This window comes from Diabrotica virgifera, chromosome 2 (assembly GCF_917563875.1).
Source record: "Diabrotica virgifera virgifera chromosome 2, PGI_DIABVI_V3a".
Taxonomy (NCBI): Eukaryota; Metazoa; Arthropoda; class Insecta; order Coleoptera; family Chrysomelidae; genus Diabrotica; species Diabrotica virgifera.
This window is the reverse complement of record NC_065444.1, coordinates 252,784,361-252,811,875: the sequence shown is the minus strand read 5'-3', so window position 1 is coordinate 252,811,875 and position 27,515 is coordinate 252,784,361. Positions and strand designations below refer to the sequence as shown.

At 30.3% G+C, this 27,515-nt stretch overlaps 2 protein-coding genes across 3 annotated transcripts in view; one reads left to right on the top strand and one right to left on the bottom strand.

The window, feature by feature from the left end:
* Positions 1–27,515, top strand: part of LOC126880538 (uncharacterized) — a 391,874-nt gene that overhangs the window by 254,924 nt on the left and 109,435 nt on the right. The window lies entirely within an intron of this gene.
* The window catches only part of LOC126880537 (sphingolipid delta(4)-desaturase DES1), a 99,171-nt gene that overhangs the window by 69,720 nt on the left and 1,936 nt on the right, over positions 1–27,515 (bottom strand). For both annotated transcript variants that reach the window (XR_007696629.1, XM_050644460.1), the window contains exon 2: positions 504–680. Coding sequence is in view for 1 of the 2 variants with exons in the window: in XM_050644460.1 (XP_050500417.1) it covers positions 504–680 (177 nt within the window). In the remaining variant the exon portion in view is untranslated. The remainder of the gene's footprint in view (positions 1–503; positions 681–27,515) is intronic.

The following is a 27,515-nucleotide window of genomic DNA, read 5'->3' as shown; positions in this document are numbered from 1 at the left end:
TGCCATTTTTTGACAATTAATTGTTTATAAATAAAAATGGCCGCCAGATCCTACGCAGGAAATAGTTACAACTTGCTCTTATAGGTATTACCTGTCGAAAAAACGCTTCAGTACCCTGGCTGCTCGAGTGTCATGGGAAAAACCTTATTATCCTGGACTATAATGGTGTTAAGCGTATAGAGCACAAAGTACATCCAAATGGGGAGGGTTATAACCCCCAAAACCACCCCCTGGTTACGCCTATGGTTCCTTGCGTATTCTATGCAGCACTTCTTCGTTTGAGATATGAAATTTTGAGGATTCACCGTAGATCTGCATTTCAAAGACGTTCAATTTATTTATGATTAATGTATTGAGGGCCCATGTCTCAATTGCCTAAATATGAGTCGACCAGACGCACGTAGCATTTTGATCAACGTAGGCGAATTTCGAGTTTCGGAAAGGAAGGCGAATTATGATTTTTTTTTTCGATAAAGTGATAACAAAAGAAAAGATACACTTACCCAACATTAACGAGTGATTGATGACACCTCCTAAGCAATACGCTACTAAAATTAGCACTGGCCATGACCTATCTTTGAGTAAGTACAGCAGTACGAATTGTGTAAGTACCATGCTCGTTACGACCCATTTGAAGTTCGGATCGTATCCAAAGAGTTTCTTGATTTGGGGATATTTTTCTGAAATAAAAAAATATTAATTAATTACATTACCTACTTAAATAGGCAAACAAATAAAAGTTAAAACAAAATCAATGGGAAAATGCCCAGTAGCTGGCTGTATACCATATTTAAAATATCATACAGAACAAGTAAAAACTTCGTTTGTACAATGGTATAAAAAGTTTATTAAAAACTATAAAAGTCATCCAAAAGGATCTGCAAAACGTTTTCGATCTAGATCAGATCATCTTCAGTGCGTTCTGCCTAGTACATGTAACTAGCAACCTTATGAAAATGGTAACATCGAGAAATATGGTTTACACTTTAATTCTATTATATTTATAGCGACTCCAAGTCGATGTTAAAGGATTAATTTATGTGTTAGGAGTGCTCAAAGGGCAACATGGTTCCCTGCTCGATAAAAAATCGTGGTTCTTGCTAGTTCAATGGACACAGACCAACTTGGACTGGCAAGAACCACGAGTTTTTATCGAGCAGGGAACCATGTTGCCCTTTGAGCACTCCTAACACATAAATTAATCCTTTAACATCGACTTGGAGTCGCTATAAATATAATAGAATTAAAATGTAAACCATATTTCTCGATGTTACTTACCATTTTCATAAGGTTGCTAGTTACATGTACTAGGCAGAACGCACTGAAGATGATCTGATCTAGATCGAAAACGTTTTGCAGATCCTTTTGGATGACTTTTAATAGTTTTTAATAAACTTTTTATACCATTGTACAAATGAAGTTTTTTACTTCTGTATGATTTTTTAAATAAAAGTTACTCAAAATGACAGTACCAGCAAGCTCGTTTTTCTTTTAACTATTTTTTCTAAAAAAAAATTATTGAAAAAAATACATATAAAATGATATAATTATTTAAAAAATGTTGGTATTTATGATCAGTAAATCCACAAAGAATGCAGGAAGATTTGGAAAGGTTTCAACAATAAAAGCAAAAGATGGCATTCGAACAGGTAGACCAAAAACTGTTAAAAATTACAATAAAACTATAGATTTAATGCAAAATCACAGTATAATGCTAACGAATCAGCAGGGTCACTTCTCGATACCTTTCACCTTCGTCACATCCTAACGCAGAGCTGCACAAATATATTATATAGGTCATTCTTCAGTCTTGCTTGTATTAAATCGCCAAAATTTAAGGTATTCTAGTGAGGTAAATCCACAATGGATATGTGAAAAACCGTGACCCGTCAAAATGGCCCGGTCAAAACAGCTCCGTCAAAAAAGCCCCGTCAAAATAGCCCGGATACAAAATAGCCCGTAAATAAAAAGTTTTACCTTTTAACAGAGTACCTACACCATTTATTTTAAATCACTATTCTAATTAGGAAATAAGCCACAATTTAACTTAAAAAATGATTTTATTCTATAATTTTTTATTTATAACGCTAAAGTCACCCTTCTCACAAACATTGGCGCACGGTAAACTAGCGTACGGCGAAGTGCACGGTTGAGTTATTTTAATGTAATTCTTTAACTAATGGATCGAATGAAATTTTACAAATTGAACATGAAAGAAGAATAATTAAGCTATATTATGGTTATAATAGAAAGAAATAAAATGTATGGGCATAAGTACGGTGTGGGGAAAGTGAGCCTTTCATGAATTTTGTTTAAAAATGATTGAAAAATGTATAACTAATACAATTTTTCTTATAAAACTCTAAAATTTTGTACAACTTGCCTTTCAAGCATCTTACTAAATGAGGTTTCATTCAAAAAAATCTCAAAAATTTAATTCAAATGACATGACGTCTCAAAAAATGTAGTTTTTGAAATCTTCGTAGTTTTATAGAATTACCACCACTTTAAGACGGTATTACTCAAGTTTAAACAGATCTATTACAGTTTTATAAGTGCTTTTTTAAAGGTTAGGTTGTAATATTTGAAATGCACTAAATGATTTTACTTTAGAAATGAAATAAACCATTTCTTTTTGAGAAAATTAAGAAAAACAAAAATGTAATACAAAAACCGAAAATTATCAGCTAAAAAAATGTTTATACAAAGTGATCAAAACTGTTTTCTGTAAAACTTACCTAAAATACATTTAAAAATGAGCTTCAACAATAATAAATGTTCAGCAAAAAAAAATTTTTTTAGCTCTTATACAGTATGTCTGCGTAACTTGGAACCTATTGATAACTTTTTTGTTATCAGTTTTACGAAAAAAAGTTATTCTTTATAAAATACTCTGAATCGTATATTAAGTAAGATGCAATCATCAAATATCAAATTTAATTAATATTATACGAGGTATATCAAAAAATATGAATTTCACTCAAGAGTAAAGTACATTTACATTTCATAATATCGAAAATTGTTATTAAGAAAAGTTGTTTGGAATTAAAAAATTTGTTTTAGTGTTCAATTACATCCTTCTAATTAAAATATTTTGAATAATAAAGGCACTTAACTCTTAAGAAAAATTCATATTTTTTACATATCTCGTATAAAATTAAAAAAGTTTGATATCTGATGATTGTATCTTAGATTTTAGACTAGGGAGAGCATTTTATGAAGAATAACTGTTTTTCGTAAAAGTGATAATAAAATAGTTATCATAATTGTAATAAAATAATGATGATTATCCGTAATTTGAGAAAAAATTGAAATTTTTTTTTTCGATTAGAATGATGTAATTGTATATTTAAACATAGTTTTTAATTTCAAACAACTTTTCATAATATAATTTTTTGATATTCTGGAATATAAAGGTACTTTACTCTTTAACGAAATTCATATTTTTGACATAACTAGTATAAAATTGATAAAATTTGATATCTGATGGTTGAGTTTTAGATTTTTTACTATCCAGAGCATTTTATGAAGAATAACTGTTTTTCGTAAAATTGATAATAAAAAAGTTTTCCATGTGGTTCCTAGCTACGCAGATATACTGTCTAAGAGCTTCTGTATAAGAATTTTCAAATTGCAATGCCATACTCGGATTCAGCATAATCAAAAACAAAATAGAAACATATTTGATCAAAGTAAAATGATGAATTTAACGATATTTTTAAATTTATTTATAAAAAACAATTGTTATTGTTTAAACAATGAATAAACAATTAGCGGCCAAATCTGCGAGTAGAACTTTTTACTTTAACAAGTATATAAACTAACAAAAAAAGTTTTAGAAAAATATAAGCTTGTTTGAATTTTTCCGAAACAATGCATGTTTTCGTTCTAATTGCACTCCCCTAATATACATTTGATTAAGTAGACAATAATTTAGCAATGTAGTAAACTTTTAATTATTATGATCAAACTTAATATTATAAAATTTATATAGGCTTATGTTTTATGTTGTTAACATGTTACTGACTACAGAAAATCGAAAGTATTATATACCGTTGAACTATGAAGACTTCAATAAAAGTACAGCATACAGGGTGTTTTCTTATAAAAACAAACAAAATGACTAACGGTATCAAAAAAATGGTAAATCTGACAACGTTACAAACACCAAATTTTCATATTGCAAGATTTCTGTTTTTATACAGGGTGAGTCATGAGGAACTGTACATACTCCTACCTCGTATAGAGGCTCCTATGGGGAATAACAAATGACCATTAAAAAGTGTCTGCTCCCATTGTTTAATAATATACAGGGCGAGTTTCGCATTTTGACAGAAATTTGTATTCGTCATAATTTTTGAACGGCCAGATCGATGTGTCTCTTATTTTGGCCAATCGTTACACTATTACCACCCAATCAACTAATTTATTCAAACTAGAAAAAAATCAGGTCCGGCTTTAAAAAAATTAGTTCGTTTGGGTCTTAGAAAAAATTTCACCCTGTATACGCTTTTTGAAAACTCTAATATGAATTTTACAAATTAGACAAATAGGCAATTAAAATAGCATATTTATTTTTTTCCGCACACGATTACTTAATTTTTTATAAAAAAATCAAAATTCACTATGAATTAAAAGTTTGGTAAAGTGAACTATAGATTTAAAAAAAATAACTTTTATTACAAAAATTAATTTTTTTTTGCACAAATAAGTAATTTATGTTACCATCCAATCAACTGATTTATTCAAACTAGAGAAAAATCAGGTCCGGATTTAACCTTTAACTACACGCGCTGGCGTACTTTGTACGCCAGATATAAGAATTCTACTGGAAATATATTTAAAAATTTAATTTTTGACCTTGCTTATTTTTCTAACCTATCACTGGAATGTGCTTTACAATTTGGTTTTAGTTTCGTTATAATCGACGTTCTGGAAAGATCGTAATTTACATTTTATTATTTGTTGTTTCCGGTGGTAGACAATATACCCCAGGATTATATTACTATACGTCGTAATATAAGTACATATTTTAATTGTTTTTTAGTCATTATGGCAAAAAATATATTTTTCTTTGTAAACAATACTTTTTCTCCTGTAAAAAATCACATTTAAAAAAATTTTTATTAGTAATTTTATTTATCATGGAATCCAGTTATTTCATGATTCCAGTTATAAATCCCAATTGGCTTACTGAAAAGGAACTCCAAGTATTCACTGATGCCGAATAAGGTTTATAACAAACAACTAAGTGTATTTTTTCAAAAAAAAATTAAACAAATCCGCTGTTTTAAGTGTATTTTCTTGTGGCGTACAAAGTACGCCACGCGTGTAGTTATGTTATAACTTGATGCGCGGGTAGTTAAAGGTTAAAAAATTAGTTCGTTTTGGTCTTAGAAAAAATTTCACCCTGTATACGCTTTTTGAAAACTCTAATATGAATTTTACAAATAAGACAAATAGGCAATTAAAATGGCATATTTATTTTTTCTCCACACGATTACTTAATTTTTTATTAACAAATCAAATTTGTCAAAATCGGAATTTTAACCTAAAAATGAAAAAAAAATGAACTCACGGTTTAACTCGCTACAACTCTGTTCCATTTTAATATTTTTTTTTCTGAAATTTTTACAGCACATACCTCTTACCATTGTGAAGACTATGAAAATTGTTATAGACTTTCAGTCTTCTTGTAAAAGTTGCAAACTTGTAAATCGCAAAAATTAGGTGGAAAAATTTAAAATTTATCAATTTGATCACGTCTATGTTAAACTATAGAGTCCAAAAGAAGTGTTATATTATGGGAAGTTTTAGATCTAGACGTGTTATAGAAGCAAAATTGGTAAAACTTTTAATTTTAAGAAAAACGTTGTTTTTGTAAAATAATTTTTGTAAAAAAAGTTAATTTTTTTAAATCTATGCAAAAACTTTGCCAAACTTTTTATGCATAGTCAAATTTGATTTTTTAATAACAAAATAAGTAATCGTGTGGGGAAAAAATAAATATGCCATTTTAATTGCCTATTTGTCTTATTAATTTGTAAAATTCATATTAGAGTTTTCAAAAAGCGTATACAAGGTGAAATTTTTTCTAAGATCCAAACAAACTAATTTTTTAAATCCGGGCCTGATTTTTTTCTAGTTTGAATAAATCAGTTGATTGGGTGATAACATAAATTAAATATTTGTTCAAAAAAAATTCATTTTTGTAATAAAAGTTATTTTTTTTTAATCTATGGTTCACTTTACCAAACTTTTAATTATTCATAGTCAAATTTGATTTTTTTTTATAAAAAATTAAGTAATCGTGTGGGGAAAAAAATAAATATGCCATTTTAATTGCCTATTTGTCTAATTTGTAAAAATCATATTAGAGTTTTCAAAAAGCGTATACAGGGTGAAATTTTTTCTAAGACCAAAACGAACTTATTTTTTAAATCCGGTCCTGATTTTTTTCTTGTTTGAACAAATCAGTTGATTGGTGGTAACATAAATTAAATATTTGTTCAAAAAAAAATTAATTTTGGTAATAAAAGTTAATTTTGTTAAATCTATGGTTCACTTTACCAAACTTTTAATTCATAATCAAATTTGATTTTTTTATCAAAAATTAAGCAATCGTGTGCGGAAAAAAATAAATATGTTATTTTAATTGCCTATTTGTCTAATTTGTAAAATTCATATTAGAGTTTTCAAAAAGCTTATACAGGGTGAAATTTCTTCTAAGACCCAAACGAACTAATTTTTTTAAAGCCAGACCTGATTTTTTTCTAGTTTGAATAAATCAGTTGATTAGGTGGCAATAGTGTAACTATTGACCAAAATAAGAGACACATCGATCTGACCGTTCAAAAATTATGGCGAATACAAATTTCTGTCAAAATGCGAAACTCGCCCTGTATATTATTAAACAATGGGAGCAGACACTTTTAATGGTCATTTGTTATTCCACATAGGGGCCTCTATACGAGGTAGGAGTATGTACAGTTCCTCATGACTCACCCTGTATAATAATTTCGACCATCCATTTAAGAGATAATTGGGCGTTTTCAAACTTTTGGCCCACTATATTATATCTGTTTAAGAGCCATACGATAAATAAATAAATTTGAAAAAGAAACCTATCGCTCAAAAAACAAATCGATCAAATCGGATAGGTGGACTTATCCATTCTATTGTAGCATAAAAGTTCTAAAAATTCCCGTCGAAGCGTGATTTAAAAATCACATAGTTTATTGATACAAAAAATAATTAGAACACAAATTTGATATCTATTATCATTACATACTTTTTGATAACAGTAATTTTGATAACTGTCGTTATCATACAATCACAATTGAATAGAAAAGATTCATTCGCAGATTATAATATGCTTGAAAAAAAAAGGAAGCTTACACGGAATGCGTTTGAAGGACAGAGATGAAACCTGTTTATATGAATCTGATAAATTTTCATATACTGATTGTGCTAAATCTAAATATAGTAAAAAATCCACCACAACTGACAGTTTAAAAAGAATCCAAACAAAAATTTCGTATTATATCTCGATTATGAACTTACGATAAAGGCAGTGGTAGGTTTGTGGTAAAATCATGATATGAAAGCAACAAAAATGAGAACTGTGTCGTCATTGTAAAGGTAGCACAACTGTATTTTACATTTGGAAAAAAAAAGGACGAGGGAAAGCTGGTAATTAACGATGTACAGGTTCGAAGGACTGGAGAGTTGTGGAATTTTTTGAAAGTCCGATACTCTGGGCAAATTAGGAAAAAACAACGAAAAGTTACTTAGCAGTGATTTTACTGTTGTAAAAAAGTAATACCTATTTCTTCTTTGAAATATTTTTTTTCTACGGCGTTCATATTCTTGGTAAAACGATGACCCCCCTCCTACCCTAACAAAGGGGGGAAAGCCCGGGTAAGGGGAAACCGTATGGGGAAAGGGGATAAGAGGGAAACCGTTTTTGCATTATTTATTGGGATCCCAAATTTGACATTCTCAGTAATATTCAGCTTGTTGGTATGATGTTTAGAGGTTTGGTGGCATTTTCGTTTCTGACGACTGGACTAATAGATATCAAAAGGATTTTTAAAACGAAATGGATAATAAAAGTGCTGATAGGTGACCCAATGATATGCATATTACCCTATCGATTAATAAAAATTTGTGAGTAAGCGATCAATTGCTTTAATAGACTGGTACCTACACAATGTAATTAATTCCTAAACAGATTGAATTGAAGTGGTTATTCAACGCTAATCATATGTGGGTAGAAAACTGGTGGAGATACTTTATTTTTGTACATTATGTAAATTTTTAGATAAAATAGACCAAACAAGTTTAAGTGAAATACAACAAGCAACTCACAAAGTTTTTGAAGTTATACTTCTTTACGGGCGTAATGACGGTGAAATTTTATATGGGAAAACCTAGCGACCGGGCGCATGCGCATTATAACTTTGTTCTGATTGGATGTTCAAATGACATGACAAAAATTATCCAATATGGCAGCTGTGGGACTGTGGTTTGGTTATAATGTATGCTTGTTGCGTTTTAAAATTTGTTGGAAGAGAAACAAACAAACAAAAAGTTAGTTAATGGTTATACTGCCTTTTTAAATAGTTTTCATATTATATTTTTGGACTTATTTACATAGAAGAGATGATTGTTGCATGCCAATGTGAAAGCTCATCAAACTGTGACTAGTATGAGTGCCGCAGATCTCGCTTATTCAGAGCTAAAGAATCTTTCACTGGTAAGTGTTTTATAAATAGTTGATCAAATTTTGTTATGATATTTGAACATAGCCACTTTGCACGACGCAAGTGATTGCGAAATTTATTAGTCGTTATACGGGCTCCGATACCTACCTTGAACCTACCAAAATACATAAGTAGTATGTAATACTTTTATTTAAATAATATTCACCTAATATATTGTTTTCTTACTCTATGTTTTGTTGTATTTTTTCAATTCTAAATCATTTCAATTCAAAATCAAAATAATTTGATTTACATAAGTTAAAAATGTCAAAAGGTTAATCTGTTTAGTTAGACGATCTTCGCACATAATGACAAGCTGTCTCTGTGGCGAAGTTTTAATGCGGCTGACTCAAAATACAACGCAAATACCAGCCGCTTGGTAAGTTGGTTCGAATCCCAATAGAAACTTTTATTTTTTTTATTTTTTTTTATACATTTTATGATTGTAAGTATATTTATTATATAATTTTATTTTCAGAAAATACGTATTTAGTTAAAAATTTTTCCGACAATTAATGTTCAGAAATCATTTGTGGCATTTTTAATGTACTTGTGTGTGTTTTATTTTTTTATTATTTTAATTTTTGGCACTGTTTTAATAAAAATGTTTGAGAAGTAGTAAGTATAAATTAATTTAATATTTAAATAAAATATAAATAAAAAGTATATTAATTTCGTTTATAATCATATAATCATATAATAGAAGTATAACTTCTTACGTGCGTACAAAGTACACACACATTCTTTTTTTTTTATATACGGTGTGTTAAAGGAAAGCGAGACGGTCGAAAACATCGGGTCGAAAAACTGAAAAACAAGTGTTCAGTATTTTTAAATCTATTTAATTACACTAAACACGACACTCCACCTCCAATCCTTGCATTCCTCACGGAAACATTTATTCGAGACATTTTTTAGAACTATTAGATGGCGCTATATAAGTAATCAAAACAACGATTTCTTGATAATACCTCAGGAAAATTATGGAAACGGTATAATATCTCGAGAAATGCACTTCCAAATAAATAATAAAAAAACAGGTCTTTATTATTTTTCAAAAATCTATTGAACGACATCAAACACGACCCCTACCTCACTCCATGGGGGTAAGGCGATTTTGTTTGCGTATTTATTAATAAAGAGAATAATTTTCTTACAAGAGAAAAGAAAAAGAAGTAATTTGAAGGATTTTATTATTTTAATTTAAACGATATTTTTATTTTGAAAAATAAAAATACTATCATTGTTGGATTTTTATTTCACCAATCTTTATTTTTCGTGATAACAAAACCATCCATCAACAATTAAACAATAGGAAAAACGGTAAAAAAAAAGAGGAAAAACGTGGCACAACGGACCAGAAATTTTAAACATACAAGAGCTGGAAGAAATAGAAAAGAGGCAAAAATACATAGAAGAATTGGAAAACAGATTTTTTTTGAAGTTACTAAAAACAGTTTGGCAATAGTAATAAAGTTCGCATCTTAATGTTATTAATACATTATTGAGTTATATTATGAAACATGCAAGCAAGCAATAGAATCGAATCCACCTGTGAAAAATGCACACACCTTAAAACAGCTCCAACAGAAAATGGTGTGCGCGCTTTTCGAAATAGAAAAAATGTAACAGAAAATGATAAAAACTGAAGACAGCAATCAAAGCAACTAAAAATAAAGTCATTTCTCTCAGCACTTTGTGATTTACGATCCTTGGACAAAGAGCATTTATTTATGGCCATTTATGGCAAGCGTGGACTTGCTTGGCTTGTCCCATCGTTTGTCGGTAAATGAGGCACAGTTAAAAAAATCAGAAGCTGAAATAGGACCCTTCCAACTTGGCAACGTAGGTACGATCACTGCCATGGTAATTTTGTGGTATAGCAACGATGTGCTGTAATTTTTATCATTGTGTGAATTAACCAACCTACTAATATTTCTAATGCCAACACTGGTGGTATACCTTGATACTCTTGGAGACATAATGGTCTGACCGATTTTATCACAAAGCAAATTTTTATTAATTTTACAGTAACGTGGGGTGCCAAATGTGCTCTATTTTTGTTCACTATTATACAGGGTGTCCCGAAAAGATTGGTCATAAATTATACCACACATTCTGGAGTCAAAAATAGTTCAATTGAACCTAATTTACCTTAGTACAAATGTGCTCATTAAAAAAGTTACAGCCTTTTGAAGTTACAAAATGAAAATCGATTTTTTTCAATATATCGAAAACTATTAAATATTTTTTATTGAAAATGGACATGTATCATTCTTATGGCAGGATCATCTTAAAACAAAATTATAGTGAGATTTGTCCACCCCATAATAATTTTATGGGGGTTTAGATCTCTTAAACCCCCCCAAACTTTTGTGTACGTTCCAATTAATTCATTATTGTGGTATCATTAGTTAAACACAACGTTTTTAAAACTTTTTTGCCTCTTAGTATTTTTTCAATAAGCTAGTTTTTATCGAGATGCGGCTTCTTTTTTATTATATTTACATAAAAATTTTATGGCAGTTTTGTTCCTTTAAACCACCCAAATGTTTGTGTACGTTCCAATTAAACTATTATTGTGGTACCATTAGTTAAACACAGTGTTTTTAAAACTTTTTTGCCTCTTAGTCTTTTTTTGATAAGTCACCTTTTATCGAGATGTGGCTTCTTTTTCAAAATATACCTAAAAATGTAAATTATAAATACATTTTTAGATTATTAACAGGTCTCTATAATCGTACTTAACCATATTATACAAATATGTAGTGGATTCGATAAATATTCAAAATATCTCGATAAACACTGACTTATCGAAAAAGTCCTAAGAGGCAAAAATGTTTTAAAAATAGTGTGTTTAACTAATGGTGCCACACTAATAATTAAATTGGAACGTACACAAAAGTTTGGGGGGGTTTAAGGGAACAAAACCCCCATAATTTTTTATGGGGTACACACAATTTCACTTTAATTTTTATTTAAGATGCTTCTGCCATAATAATGCCACATGTCCATTTTCAACGAAAAATAAAGTTAAAAAAAGAGTTTTCGATATATGAAAAAAAAAATAATTTTCATTTTGTAACTTCAAAGGGCTGTACTTAGTAACTTTTTTGTGTGCACTATTGTATATAGGTAAGTGAGGTTCAATCAAACTATTTTTGACCCCAGAATCTGTGGTATAACTTATGATCAATCTTTTCGGGCACCCTGTATAATATCTTTGCTGACATTTAAATTGGTAAACTGGTGAGGCGCGCCTCACCACACTCTGTTGGTTGCCGCCTTTAGAAAATGATGTAGTGTTACAATTCATTGGGTTGAGAGGGGGATTGATCTAACTAGATCAGGAACCACTCCACCTCGCCCCAATGCCCCAGATCATCCTCCACCCTCGACAGCACACGGATGCACTATAAAGGTTACAAATCGGTAAAACGCGTGTCACATGGAAATCCTGGGTTATGACTTAGTTATAACCCAGTGAACTCCCACATGAAATACTTCTCCTAGTTAGACTAAAGAGTGAAGGCGATATAATCCTGCTATCATCTTAATTGACTTATCATCTTTATGCTTTTGCTTGTCCGGATGTAAAGTCCCTGATCCAAACTACATCCAGTTCAGCGACTAGGTGCACCAGAGTTTGGGCCCCTCCGTCTCGGTTTCTGTGTTTTTGTTATCAAACTAGTTATCGCTGATTTTCAAGATTAGCTAATTTTTCCCTGGCTTTGTCTTCCATTACACCCAGTAGTCTTACTTCTTCGGGTCTCTGAACAAAAAGCGTTCAGCTACACATTTGAGCACTTTCGCTATTTCTGTCAAGCTCTTGTATCTTCTTTCTGTATGTTTTGCATGTGTGTTTCTATGCAAGCGAAGCATATGTGATTATAGGTAGTATCATGCTATTTATTAGTCTGATCTTTGTCTTTGTTGTTAATTTGTTTTTTCTTCCTGTGAGTCCTCTAATAGCCACTCTTGCTACTTCTATCTTTTGAATATTTGCGTTTACATGTGGTATAAATGTAGGCCTTTATTCAATGTGACTCCTAGTATTTGATAAAAATCATAATAAATCGGAAGCCGGTTTGAAGATGGAATTAAATTAATTATCCCAAAGTTTCAAACAATCATATGTCAATTATGAAAAAAAAAACAATGCCACAAAGGATTGATCGTGATTGTAAATGCTTATGATGATTTAATACTGCATTAAAATGCTAATTTCTTAAACTGTATTAATAAAACTGAATAAACCTAAGCTACAAGCGGACCAATATTGTACCTAGTAAGAAAATTAGTGTTGAAACGTTAATTATTTACTTAACATAGGACAATATTAGTAAAAGTAAATATAAATATGCCACAATCCTTTATTGATACCTTAAACTATTGACATATTGGGTAAATTTGAATTTTGTAAAAATTCCTTTACAAGATAAGGAGATAAATATATGTTTCACATTTTAATAATTCCAATGAAATCAGATTGAAGGTGTTTGAACGGTGACCTTGAAATTATATCACAAAATTTATGCAGTTGACATTTAGTGATGTAATGATTTATGAATCATGTACAATCCGGTCATACAAATGTCATACAATAGGGAACTTCCATAAAATTTTAAATTCGAAAAAAATGTTATAAATCACAACAAAGCATAATTTAAAACATGTATCAAAGATAAAAAAGTTTTGTTTGGCTTTCATTTGGCCCCTAAAGGCGATTAAAAATTCAAATTATTCCAGCCAGGCCAAAACGCGTCGTGACGTCATCCGTTTATATGTTTACATTCTTCCAACAAAGTAAACAGAATTTTAAATTAGACGTTATAAACGTCAGTAGAAAATACAGTTATGTGACGTTACGAGTGTTTTTGATCGTTTGAACTATTCATAGAAAACTTGTACTTTTACAAAATGGTTTTACTTTCCGTAGTAAACCTTCTTTCCTTTCCTTCAATAACTATATCAAACTCCAATGTCAACAAACTGGTATATATTATTACAATGACATACGATAAATGTTAAGAATAGAAATATTTTTCCTTTATTCGCGACGAGGTATACCCAAGTAGGTGGAGGCCAATAAACTAAAGAAGAAGAAGAAGAATATACCTAATTATAACCATAAACCGGACCATATAGTTAAACTGTGTGACGTCACTGGTCGTTTGAACTATGTTAAAATAAAGAAGACTTTAAATTTGTATGTACTTCTAAGTTATTATGAGTTTTTGAAGAGTGGAATTTTGGAAATCTCATTTTTATACAAAACTGAACATTATTATGTAATAAAAAAAATGTGCAAGTTCCCTATTGAACAAAAGACTTTATGAAGGAAAAGGAGGCAATGGCAGATCTAAGGTGAGGGAAAATGTGGAAATTTCCCCCAAACAAGGTCTAAAATTAAAGAAAAAACTTATCAAAACCTAAAAATATATTAGCCGCCCTGAAACTTAAACCACAGACATACAAATTCAACTTAATACTTATAAGGTCTTTGGTTTTATGTTTTTTATATCTTTTAGTTGGTATTTCATTTGGAGGTCCCCTTCATCGTTCATCCCCAGGTAAATGACAAGATTTCTTACTGAATGGAGCTCACATAAAAAGTGACAAGAATCAACAAATGTGTCAAATGAGAAAAAGCTCAACCAACAAAAAGAAGAAAAACTTATTAGAAATGGGGGAAATAATTCATCTTTTCAAAAGACACAACAAGGAACTTGTTGAATATAAAACATTGTCTATTGTGCCTCCCACCTTGACTTTACAGTACAGGTTCTTATGACCAACAGTGATGCCAAATTTTATCAGAAGCCGGTTTTAAGCAAACATACTTTTTTTCTATAGGATAACTATTAATAACTTAGGAATTAATAGTATTGACATTTTGGGGCTGTCAGGGGTTCTAAAACATTTTTTTTCGAAAAATACCTTAATGTGAACAAAATAAAAATAATTTTGTATAAAACATTTATATAATAGTGTATTTAAGCGCATAAATATGGTAAACCTTAGTAAATACGTAGGTACCTATAGAAATAATTAAAATACATTTAAACTAAATATTTTAGCTTCTTTCTATAATCCCGTCTTCCTCACTTTCACTGCCACTGTCGTAGGGTGTAAACACATCAAAATGACATTAATTTCATCTTGGAAATTAGTCATAATAACAATAAACTGCAATTAGGATCCAAATTTCCCAAATAAGCAATGAGTTACTCAATACAATGTTATCAGTAATAATTTTAAGCTTATTTAATATTCTTTGTTATAATTTAATTTAGGTGAACTGACCATCAACAATTATACTTTATTTATTCTCAACTGTAGGACCTGGTAGGACAATATAAAACTTTACTTAAACTTGACTGACAATCTATTTTATATTTTTCTTGACATTACTTCAGAACTGTCTATTCTGTCAATACATAAATTAACAACCATAGAACAACATCCACTTTTAATGTTGAATATTCTAACATTCTTAACTAAAAAAAGTTATTACGCATATCGATTATAAAAATGCTGATTAATTTTTGGAAAATGACTATCACTCACAAAAAAACAATGAAAAATATTGTTTTACTTGACTGCAACGGGTTAGTTTTAATTTAACATTTTTAGGGACCTACATTTTTAGGACCTTGGTAATGTCCGACTGAAAATTCTTTTGAAGAAAATCGGCATCGCCACGCTAAAAACTCCCATAAGGATTGTATTGCCGTATGTTTGTGTACTGTAAAGTCAAGGTGGGACAGACATTAGAACTTCAGCTCTATTTTTACATAGAAATAAACATTGTTTCAATAAAATTATAACAGCACCTTTTATTGCATAATGTTTTTCATATCTTTTCTTATGACACAAACTGTTGAACTAATTTATAGGAAATAAGTTGTAGGTACTTTGTTGCCTTGTCGGTTTGGGAATTTCCAAGACTATTTTTATACCATATTTGTGCTCTACCTATAGTTTTGTTGGTATTAGCAATGAATAATATATTATTATACATATTACATATTATATTAAATAAATAAATAAATAAATAAATAGTTTATTTACGGCCAAAAATACCATTTACAAAGATACCACATATCACAATAGGTATAGGTAGTATCACAATCATAAATACATATTAAAATATAGAACAATATCACTATATAAAGACTGAAAAATCAAAAATATATACAGTATGTCCCTGTAAGTTGTATCCATATGGAAAACTTTTTTATTATTAATTTTACGAAAAAAAGTTATTCTTCATAAAAAGCTCTGCATGGTCCAAAACCTAAGATTCAACCATCAGATATCAAATTTTATGAATATTATACGAGGTATGTCAAAAAGTTTGAATTTCACTCAAGAGTAAAGTAGCTTTATTTTTCACAATATTGAAAATTGCTATTATGAAAAGTTGTTTGGAATTAAAAACTATATTCTAATATGCAATTACATCCTTCTAATTGAAAAACTTTTTTTTTGAAAAATTATGGATAACTAACATTATTTTCAGTAATTTTAATTCTAATAACTCTTTTATTATTAATTTTACGAAAAAAGTGATTCGTAATAAAAAGTTCTGCATGGTCTAAAATACTCCAAAACCTAAAATACAACCATCTTATGTCAATTTTATACGAGGTGTGTCAAAAAAGATAAATTTAGATCAAAAGTAAAGTACCTTAGTTCAATTATTTCAATAAGAAGGATGTAATTACATACTGAAACATGGTTTTTAATTCTTAATAACTTTTCATAAAAACAATTTTCGATATTGTGAAAAATAAAGGTATTTTACTCTTGAGCCAAATTCATATTTTTTGACATACCTTGTATAAAATTGATAAAATTTGACATAAGATGGTTGTATTTTAGGTTTCAGACCATGCAGAACTTTTTGTTAAGAATCACTTTTTTTCGTAAAATTAATAATAAAAGAGTTATCAGAATTGAAATAACTGAAAATAATGTTAGTTATAAATAATTTTTCAAAAAAATTTTTCAATTAGATGGATGTAATTGCATATTAAAATATAGTTTTTAATTCCAAACAACTTTTCATAATAGCAATTTTCAATATTGTGAAAAATAAAGCTACTTTACTCTTGAGTGAAATTCAAACTTTTTGACATACCTCGTATAATATTCATAAAATTTTATATCTGATGGTTGAATCTAAGGTTTTGGACCATGCAGAGCTTTTTATGAAGAAGGACTTTTTTTTGTAAAATTAATAATAAAAAAGTTTTCCATATGGATACAACTTACAGGGACATACTGTATATATGTTACAGTTCAAGTTGATTCTCAGTTAGAGTTGACTCCAACTAGTTGGAGTCAACTCCAACTGAAACGAGCAGTAAAAGTTGATTTTAAAAATTTAAATCAACTTTTACTAGTTGGAGTTGACTCTTCCTGGATCGATTCAGTAAATGTTGATTATACGAGAATCTCAAGTGCATTTTTGATGAGTGTGCGTTTCTTTGTTTTTACCGTTTCAACTACTTATTAGTATAGTCTGTAACATCGCCCCCGTTAGGTAAATTATTCTGATTGGATTTTTTGCACAAACTTACTCAAAGAAAGATGTACATCCGTATAACAATCCTTATAACAAATACACAGGGTGTCACGCGGTACCGCGGTCGAAAAATTGTTTAACCAATTTTTGTTAACCAAATTCACAAAAATAATTTTTATCTACTGTATCTCATATTATGTAATGTAAAGGTTTTATTGTGTGAAAATTGTAAATATAGATAGCAGTGCATGAAGGGTTTAAAGTGTGTCTGAAGTAACAATGTATTTTAAATGGGTTTTACTTTTTCGCAGTGTTTTTTAGCACAATTTCATATAATTAAACATCTTTAACTTTTGCCTTCGGGAGGAAATCAGACACGCCCTTGCAACGGCAACTAAAATGCTTACAAAACAGCGACCACGGAAGCAAAGATGGATGAAAGAGGAAATATTGGATTTAATGGATGAAAGAAGAAAATGAATATTACCATCCTTGGATTATAAGCTTTCATTTGACACCTCATTTGTCATATCGGAAAAGAAATGAAAGGCAGAATTTACAAATCAGTCATCAGACCAATAATGACATACGCGGCAGAAACACAACCCGACACAGAGAGGACAAAAGGATTGCTCGAAACAGTCGAGATGAAAACCCTTCGAAAAATCGATAGTAAGACTCTATGGGACAGAGCTAGAAGTACATATATACGACGGAGATGCAAGGTGGATAACATTAATAACTGAGTAATAAACAGAAGAATAGAATAGAATGACCACATAAGTCGAATGACAACAAATAGGGTAGTCAGGACAGCGAGAGACGGTTCCCCAATAGGAAGACGTTCAGTGGGAAGACCACGAAAACGATGAAACGACAACTTACTAGAGGCACATTGAAAAAACAGACAAAGTAATGTCTATACAAAAAGAAGAAGAAGAAGATTTGTCAATCTACCTGTTATAATGACGGAGGAGTTATATTCGCGGACGGACGAACAGACAGCCTAGGTTTTTGTCACCTTTAGTACCATCCTTGGATATTAATCTTTCATTTGACACCTCATTTGTCATTCTACCTGTTATAATTAACGAGGAGTTATACTCGCTGTCGGACAGATGATACCAGGCAGTACCATGGTCGAAAAATTGTTTAATAGTTATTTATGTACCAAGTCCGTAAAGTGGCTCTTTATCGAACGAGTCTGATATTACGAGCAGAGGAAGCGAAGCGAGCAACAGACGCGTTCGATAAAGAGTATTGAGGTGGTGCGTACAAAATTGTATCGTCAATCATAAAAAACATTAACACTTACTTACAACTTTGAGGAATTTTTTTTAATTTTAGACGAAATAAAAATTTTTTGATGTTTAATCGATAGTTATCAATATTGTATACCTACCTAATTACTAAATCTGTAAAGTTTTGATTTATTTTGTATGAATATAATTGCGAAACACTAGAGAATTTTACTTTTTGACATAAATTTTATTAATAATAAGATAAATTTTGTACAATATTTTTAATAATTAAAGTAAATAAATTTTAATTTCACTCAAATAAATAATCGACTGCTGCCATTGACCACTTACATTCAATCTCGGTTAATCTGATTAATAATCGCGGCAGGTAAAGTAACATTCTTCTTTCAATACAACAAAGTGTTACTTTACTGCCGAAAATGAGGGCAAATGAGTACAATAATGAATGATTTTAGTGACGTTTGGCGATAAACAATGATTTTAAACAAATTGGCAAAAATAATTTTTTCACTTCGTACAAATATTTTTTAGATCCTTTGGGCCTTTTTTTCTCTAAAATTGACTGTTGTCGAGTTATTAGCGACTTAAAATTTGAAAAACGCCAAAATAACCATTTTCAAGGTTTAATAACTCGGTTAAAGATAATTATTGTGAAAGTCGAGCGAGCGGCCGTGGAGTAACGGCATAATCGCTGACCTCATACGCCAGTGCACGTGAGTTCGAGCCCTGCCAAAGACAAACCATTTTCATTTCAAATAATGACACGAGCCGTCTCACCGTGTCTCGAAGAGCACGTTAAGCCGTCGGTCCCCCTGGGTTAGTGTACATCGACACTAGTTACTTGAAACAGGGTTAAAGGTGTAATTGGCACCGGAGCTGTCCGAAAGGCAAAAATGCCATACGATATTATATATTATGAAAGTCAGAAACTAAAAAAAATCAAAGATTAAAGCTACCTCTATAAGATCCTTAAGAAATTGTTGTCATTATTTCATTAATAAGATATTATTTTTAATTATCAACAATGAGCGCTAAGCGTGTATTGAGGCGGCCGTCAATGTGAGTGCGAGTGAGATTCACCATTGGACGGCCGGAATGGTGCATCTCTTTAGCACTCACCATTGACGGCCGCCTAATACGCACTTAGTTAATACGCTCATTGTTAATAATTAAAGATAAAGCTTAGTAATAAAATAGTGACAAAAATTTTTGCTATATCTTGTAGAGGGGGCTATAAACTTTGATTTGGTCACTTTCTGACTTTCATAATAACGGATTTTAACCTAGTTATTAAGCCTTGAAAATTGCTATTTTCGCATTTTTCAAATTTTAAATCGCGTATAACTCTTTACAGTACAACAATCAATTTTATAGAAAAATCACAAAATACCTTTTTTGCTCAGAACAACCCAAATGATCTAAAAAAAATTGTTCGAAGTGAAAAAATTATTTTTGTGAATTTGTCTAAAAAAATTGTTTAAACAATTTATCGATCAACGTACTGCCTGGCACCCAGTAGATTTGTTATAAGGACCTCTTTTTGAGTAAGTTTGTGCAAAAAATTCGAATCAGAGTAATTTACCTAACGGGGGCGATGATACGGCCTAGACTAATTTGAACATATTCAGTAACATTTAATTTCTAGAATCGGCTGTTTGTGTGAATCAGAATCAACTTTTACTAAATGGCATTGGGAAGAGTATACTTTAACTAGTTGGAGTCTACTTTTACTAGTAAATGTTGAATATAAATCTTCATTTTATATTTATAATCAACTTTTACTGAAACCAGCCGTTAGAGTTGACTCGAACTAGTAAAAGTCAACTCCAACTGGATAATCAACTTGAACTGTAACATATATATTAAATACAATTTAGCATTTTATTTTTTTTCAATTTTTTCTTAAAACTAGGCAATGAACAGTCAAAAAAGTCAATATCGATATTATTGGCCCCCTTAGACATTCTTCCAATTGCTTTGTTCTGTGCATAATTGGTGCAATGAAAGCCTACAAAAAATAGTTCTTTACTACGAGTATTACATTGAGGAACTCTATATTTTATCTTCTCAAGAAGTGTTGAGCAATCAACCAATCCATTAGCAATCTTATATAAGAAAACTAAATCAAGAAATGATCTTCTATTTTCCAGTGATGATAAATCTAATAAGTTGAGAATTTCACTATAATTGATGTTTTCAGATGGTATATTTAGTTTATATGCATGAATCTTAGAATTTTTTTTTTGGACTTTCTCTATATTATCGATGTGGCATCTGTAATAGGGTGTCCATATGCAGCTTGAATATTCTAATATTGATCTAACTAATGCACAATAGACAGATTTAAGACAATGTATATTATTAAAATCAGAAAGACTACGTTTTACAAAACCAAGCATCTTCAAAGCTCTATTAACAACAAACTCAAAGTGCTTAGTAAAACTCAAAGATGAGTCAAAAATAATGCCTAAAGGATGTTAAAATTTCTAAGTTTTTGTTGTCAATAGAATAGTTAAAGAGTGTAGGTTGTAAGATTCTGTGATATCTCATTATTTTACATTTATCAATATTTAAATTTAGTTTATTGTCACAACACCACCTGAAAAAATTATCAAGATTCTCTTGTATTAGAAGACAGTCATTTACATCTTTAACTACCCTAAATATCTTTAAATCATCAGCATACAGTAATATTTTACAATCGGAAAAACAGTTTAAAACATCGTTGACAAAACAATTAAAAAGCATTGGAGGTAGATGACTTCCTTGAGGAACTCCTGATAAGACTTTAATTTCTGATAATAAGCAATCATGAATTTTGACAAATTGTCTTCTATTTGTTAAGTAACTTTCAAGCCATGATAATAATGATCCATGAATTCCTAATGCAGATAATTTTTTAACTAATATATCCTTATTCACTCTGTCAAATGCCTTGGAGAAATCGGTGTAGATCACATCAACCTGCCACCGGCTCTCCAAGGCCTCTAAAATGAATTCCTCCAATACAAGTAGGTTTGTAGATGTAGATCTACCTGACATAAAACCATGTTGTTTGTTTATTAGTATGGATTTTATTTTTGGATATATTTTTTCAGTTATTAACATTTCAAAGATTTTAGCAAAAATAGAGATTTTTGAAACTGCTCTGTAGTTCTCAATAGATTTCTTATCGTTATTTTTGTGTATCGGGGTAACATAACTATCTTTCCATTTATCAGGAAAAACACCTTGAGACAACGACAAATTAAAAACTTTACATAAAACCTGAGATAGGATGAATCTACAATTATAAACAAAAATGGGTGAAATATTATCAGGGCCGCATTTTAGATTAAGGTTTATTTTTTCTATGCTATTATATACATCTACTTCACTAATATCACAGCTATTAATACCGATATAATTATTATATAGAAACGATTTTGCTGTATCTAAACTAGAATTCGAAATCGTATATGAAGAGGCAAAAAAACTTCCAAAATAGTTACAAATTTGTTGAGGATCATCCGTTGAAATATCGCCATAATTCATAGTACTAGGTAATTCATAATGATTCCGTTTACTAATATTCAATGGTATTAGGATCCTTGATATTCTTCTTCTTCTTCTTTTGGCATCATAACTCTCAGATCAGATCTCTGTCCTTCCATTCAGATCTCTGTTCTGCCCTTCTTATCCATTGTCTTATGTTCATGGTTTTCAGGTCGTCTTCCATGTCATCCAACCATCTCGTTCTGGGCCTTCCTTTTTCACCTTCCTATCGGCTTCCATTGTAATACTTTCTATGTAGTTTTTTCATCCTCTTGTCTCTGCACATGTCCCAGTCACAGTGACGGTTTAAGGCATCATGGGGCCCTAGGCGGCCATACGAAGTAGGCCCCTTTATAGCGACGATTTACTTAAAACAAATTTACTGATATTTACGTTGTTTTGGACGTAGTTACTCCAAAAATAAATTACGACAAAGCAAAAAAGATCATTTTTATGTTTTTACTTCTATTAATTTGCTAAAGATTTAAGTAAAATAACTGTATCTGATAAATTTATAGTCGGATCTTTTAATGTTCACTAGCAGCACTAAAACATTCTTAAATGCTGCACCACATAATGGTTAAAAGAGCTATTTAATACTTATTCATTTTCCTCTATAACATTTGTACTGCTTTAACAGTATCAAATCTAGCTGACCATATAGTATACAAGTTTTTCATTCTGTTCATATACAAGTTCTCATTAATAGTCCATAGTTAATATGCCAAAGAAAAAAAGGGATATTGTGCCGATATGTGATTTTGCCCTGGGTATGAGTGCCACCCCTTCGAGGGTGAAAAAATATACATTCAAAATAAGTGCGGAAATGGATAAATTGATTAAATCTTAGTAAATTTCTATCGAGTGTTTTTACTAAATCAATACTTTGTGAATTATTTGCGAGTGAATATGCTCATTTTTCAACAAAAAAAAAACACGTTCTTAGACGGTTTTTCGCAAATTCATAACTCCAAAATTAAGTATTTTGTCGAAAAAATATTCTTAGGAAAAATATAGCGTACTTATATAAAAGTAGAAAATGGTGTATGTATAAAGTATGTAGAATGTAGACCCAGTATAAGCAGGTCTAGACCCAGTATAACTTTTTTAAAGTGTTAAAAAAGTTTTATTTTTGTTTTTTTTTAACAAGTTTCTAGTATCAAACTAAGTAAGTAAAGCTCAAAATAATGTTCATTCCTTTTTTTTTGGCAAAAAAATGTTGAAAATCACCCCCTAATTTGCACTTATTATTTATATGATCTGTAAGTTTCACCAGTTCACAGTGCTTATATTTCAATATACTGGGATTTAAAGTAAAACAATTTGTTTGACATTTTGAAAAAAAATATCTTTCTTTTCAAAATAGCTTAAAAATTATTTCAAGCAAGGTCACCCACCAGCGCTCGCTTGTCGAATTGTAGTGATACCAAAAATCTTAGAGTAAAAAAATGTAGGTTTTGCTTTTCTGAATATTTAGGATTTTTTGCTTTTTTGGAAGATAAAAATTGGTTAAGATATGACTGTTTAAAATTTGCATACCCTGAGTAGAGAATTTTTCATATTTATTAAAAATTAATAAATGAAAACAGTTTCTATCCTTGTGGGATCGGTACTCACCGGAGGGACCGCAGACGTTCGGATACAATTAGCGCCTCTTTGCAAAAACAATGACTTCGACTTTGCTAAGTAGTAAGATATTTACTCAACACATACACTACACATTACACTAGGTACCTGATTGGAAAAATCCACTGTACCATGCCAATGGCCATCAGTTGTCGAGGCATTAAGCTAAATAAAAAAAAAAGAATGTGTGTGTACTTTGTACGCACGTAAGAAGTTATACTTCTATTATAATATAATTGCAACGAAATAAATATACCTACTTAACAGTTACAATACAAAAAATTAACAATAATTACCAAAAATGAACCAAAACTAAACAATGCCAAATATTAAAAAAAAAAAGAAAAAAATATGAATCGTCCGGGATTTGAACCCGCAATCTCGCGATTTTTTGATCTCTGGTCCAATGCTCTACCAACAAGGCCATCAAGCCGAATGCTATTTACCTTTCAGATATACATAATTATACATCACGGTGACAAGTGAAATATAAAAATAGATGTTTTATTATTTTACGCCCAAGGAAGACAAATCCAAAGACACAAAATTATAATAAAAAACCTTTTAAACCACCTTTTTCAAATTGCGCAAGTTGTATTATTAATATTAATGTTAATAAATGAAATATAAATATTTTGACGTTTGACAATTTGACAATTCACTTTTAACTGCAGTGCCTTAAAAATTTTAAAGCACTAGTGCCTTAAAGTAGCATTTTTAACGCTCCTATGGAGTCCTAAAAATTGCATTTTTAACACGTTTGTAGAAAAATATATTTAAAAACACTAATATATTCTTTCCACACCTTTTCTGGACTGATACATACATAAATTAAAACATTTTGAAGTATAACTTCAAAAATATAATATGAAAACTATTTAAAAAGGCAGTATAACTATTAACTAACCTTTGTTGTTTCTCTTCCCACAAATTTTAAAACGCAACAACCATACATAACCAAACCGTCAACCGTCCAAACCACAGCTGCGCTACAACTGCCATATTGGATAATTTTTGACATGTCATTTGAACATCCAATCAGAACAAAGTTATAGTGCGCATGCGCCGGGATCGTAGGTTTTAACATATAAAAATTCACCCTCATATCGCACGTAAAGAAGTATAACTTCAAAAATGGATACACTCGTTATTAGTGACTTGTTTAAGGACTTTCTACTGCAGCCCTTTTATAAATAAGCACTTTATACCGATGAAACTTACAGAGCATATAACAATACAGTAGTAAAGTAGCTTGTGAATCGTATGGATTAGTTTCATTTGGGATGCTAATTAGGGGGTTATTTTCAACAGTTTTTTACCCAAAAATGGATCAACTTTATTCTGAGCGTATCTTGCTTACTTTTTATGCTAGAAACTTTTTTAAAAAACAAGAATAATGCTTGTTTTAAACATTTAAAAAAGTTACGATGAGTTTTCCATGAAAATTTGATATTTTGATTATTTCATGTTGAAATATTTGATTTGGAATTTGACGAATAAGAACCTACTTTTCATAAGCTACAACTCTGCTTCTACTGGGTCTACAGACTGCACATATACATTATTTTTTCATTTTTTCATTATTTTTTCAATTTCTATCATATTATGAGTATGGCATTAAATCTTTTTGTGCCCAAAAAGAAAAGTAAGGTATCAACTTTCCCAAAGTGGTTCAATGCTGAGTTGAGAAATTTAATCATCCAAAAGAAAATAGCTCACAAAAATTACAAGAATACTGGCAATCGCTGTTATTACATAGAATTTTCAAAGTTACGTAGTCAATGTAATATTTTATCTAAAGAATGTTTTGTGAATTACAAAAAAGACCTTGAAAATAATTTTAATACCGATCCCAGGTCATTTTGGAGATTTTTTAGCCGAAAAAATAATCTATATGATGTTCCTAATAATATGTATCTAGCTGATAAAAAAGCTGTGAATGGTGATCAGATAAGTGAACTTTTTGCTGCTTACTTCTCTGAAGTTTATGTTTCTTCCCTGGATGTAAGTTATCATGACACATTTAATAATTATTCATCTATAAAGTGTGATTCTTTGACAGCGGAAGTTATTTTTGATGGTTTGTCAAAACTTTCTAATAATGTAACAGCTGGACCGGATGGTCTTCCCGATTTTTTCTTGAAAAACTGTGCTTACAGTCTAACTCAACCATTGTTTGTTCTATATAACTTATCATTGAAATTAGGCATTCTTCCTGATAAATGGAAAACTAGCCATTTAATTCCAATTTTTAAATCTGGCGAAAGAGAAAATATAGAAAATTACAGAGGTATATCTAAACAATCGACCATTCCTAAACTACTTGATAAGTTGATTTATAACCATATTAGTTTTACTTGTCAACAATTAATAAATAATTATCAACATGGCTTTATGCACAAGAAATCCACAACTACAAACTTACTATCTTATGAAACATCTATTATCAGAGATCTGGAAAGAAAATGTCAGGTAGATTGTGTATACACAGACTTTTCAAAAGCCTTTGATAGGATTGACCACTACTTACTGCTACATAAACTTAAGGCATATGGTTTCAGCGATCAGCTTTTAAAGTGGTTTGATAGCTATTTAATAGGTCGCACACAAAAAGTCAAACTGGGTTCATTTATGTCAGATGCAATACAAATAAAATCTGGAGTTCCACAAGGTGCTCATTGCTCGCCCCTTCTGTTCAATCTGTTTATTAACGACATAGGTGAATGTTTTAATCACTCTAAGTACTTGCTATTTGCTGATGATTTGAAGATTTACAGATCTATCAAAAATCATGAAGATTGTAGTCTCCTTCAAAACGATCTCAATAATTTAGTTGAGTGGTGTAATAAAAACAGACTCTTTTTAAACATTAATAAATGTCATTTCATTAGCTTCCACAAAGTTGCAAAAAAATATCAATCATCATATGTCATCGACAGTAAAGCGCTCTCTTATGTTAGAGCAGTAAAGGATTTAGGAGTAATATTCGATGAAAACTTAACGTTTGTGGATCACATTAACTATGTGACAGCAAAGGCTTCAAAAGTACTGGGTTATATACTTCGCAGTTGTGCTGATCTTTCCCTTAATACAATAAAGGCTGTTTACTCATCATTGGTTATATCTATATTAGAATTCTCCTCTATTGTCTGGTCACCATTTTATAATGTTCATGTTGTTTGTCTCGAGAGAGTTCAAAATAAGTTTTTAAGATTTGCAGCATACAGATAGGGATATAATGTTATTGAACTAAACCACAACTATACCATCATCCGTAGTGATCTCAATTTGCACTCCTTAAAAGACCGTAGAATTATAAATGATCTAGCTTTTATTTATAAACTATTAAATAGTGAAATCAATTGTCCTGATTTATTAAAATTAATAAACTTTAATATTCCAAACCATAATCTGAGAAATAATAACTTGTTCCATGTACCTCATCATTCAACTAACTATGGTCTTAACTCACCAATAGATAGAACTTTAAGTCGCCTGAATGATTTGGACATCGATTTATTCTCTTCTTCCAGTCGAGTATTTAAAAACCAACTAAAATCAATTTTTCCGGTCAGCACTTATGTTTAATATTTAATATTATATTTTCAGTGGATTTGTTAATTTTTGCCATGGATAATGCTTTTGTATTATGTAATGTGTTAATTTTTTTATTGTCTGTAGTTAGATGATTAATGTCAGTTTATATTATACTATTATGTATTGTCACTGCATAACGTGGATTGTGTGTATGTTAAATTTAGTTTTATTGTAATGTACTTACTACAGTTTTATGCT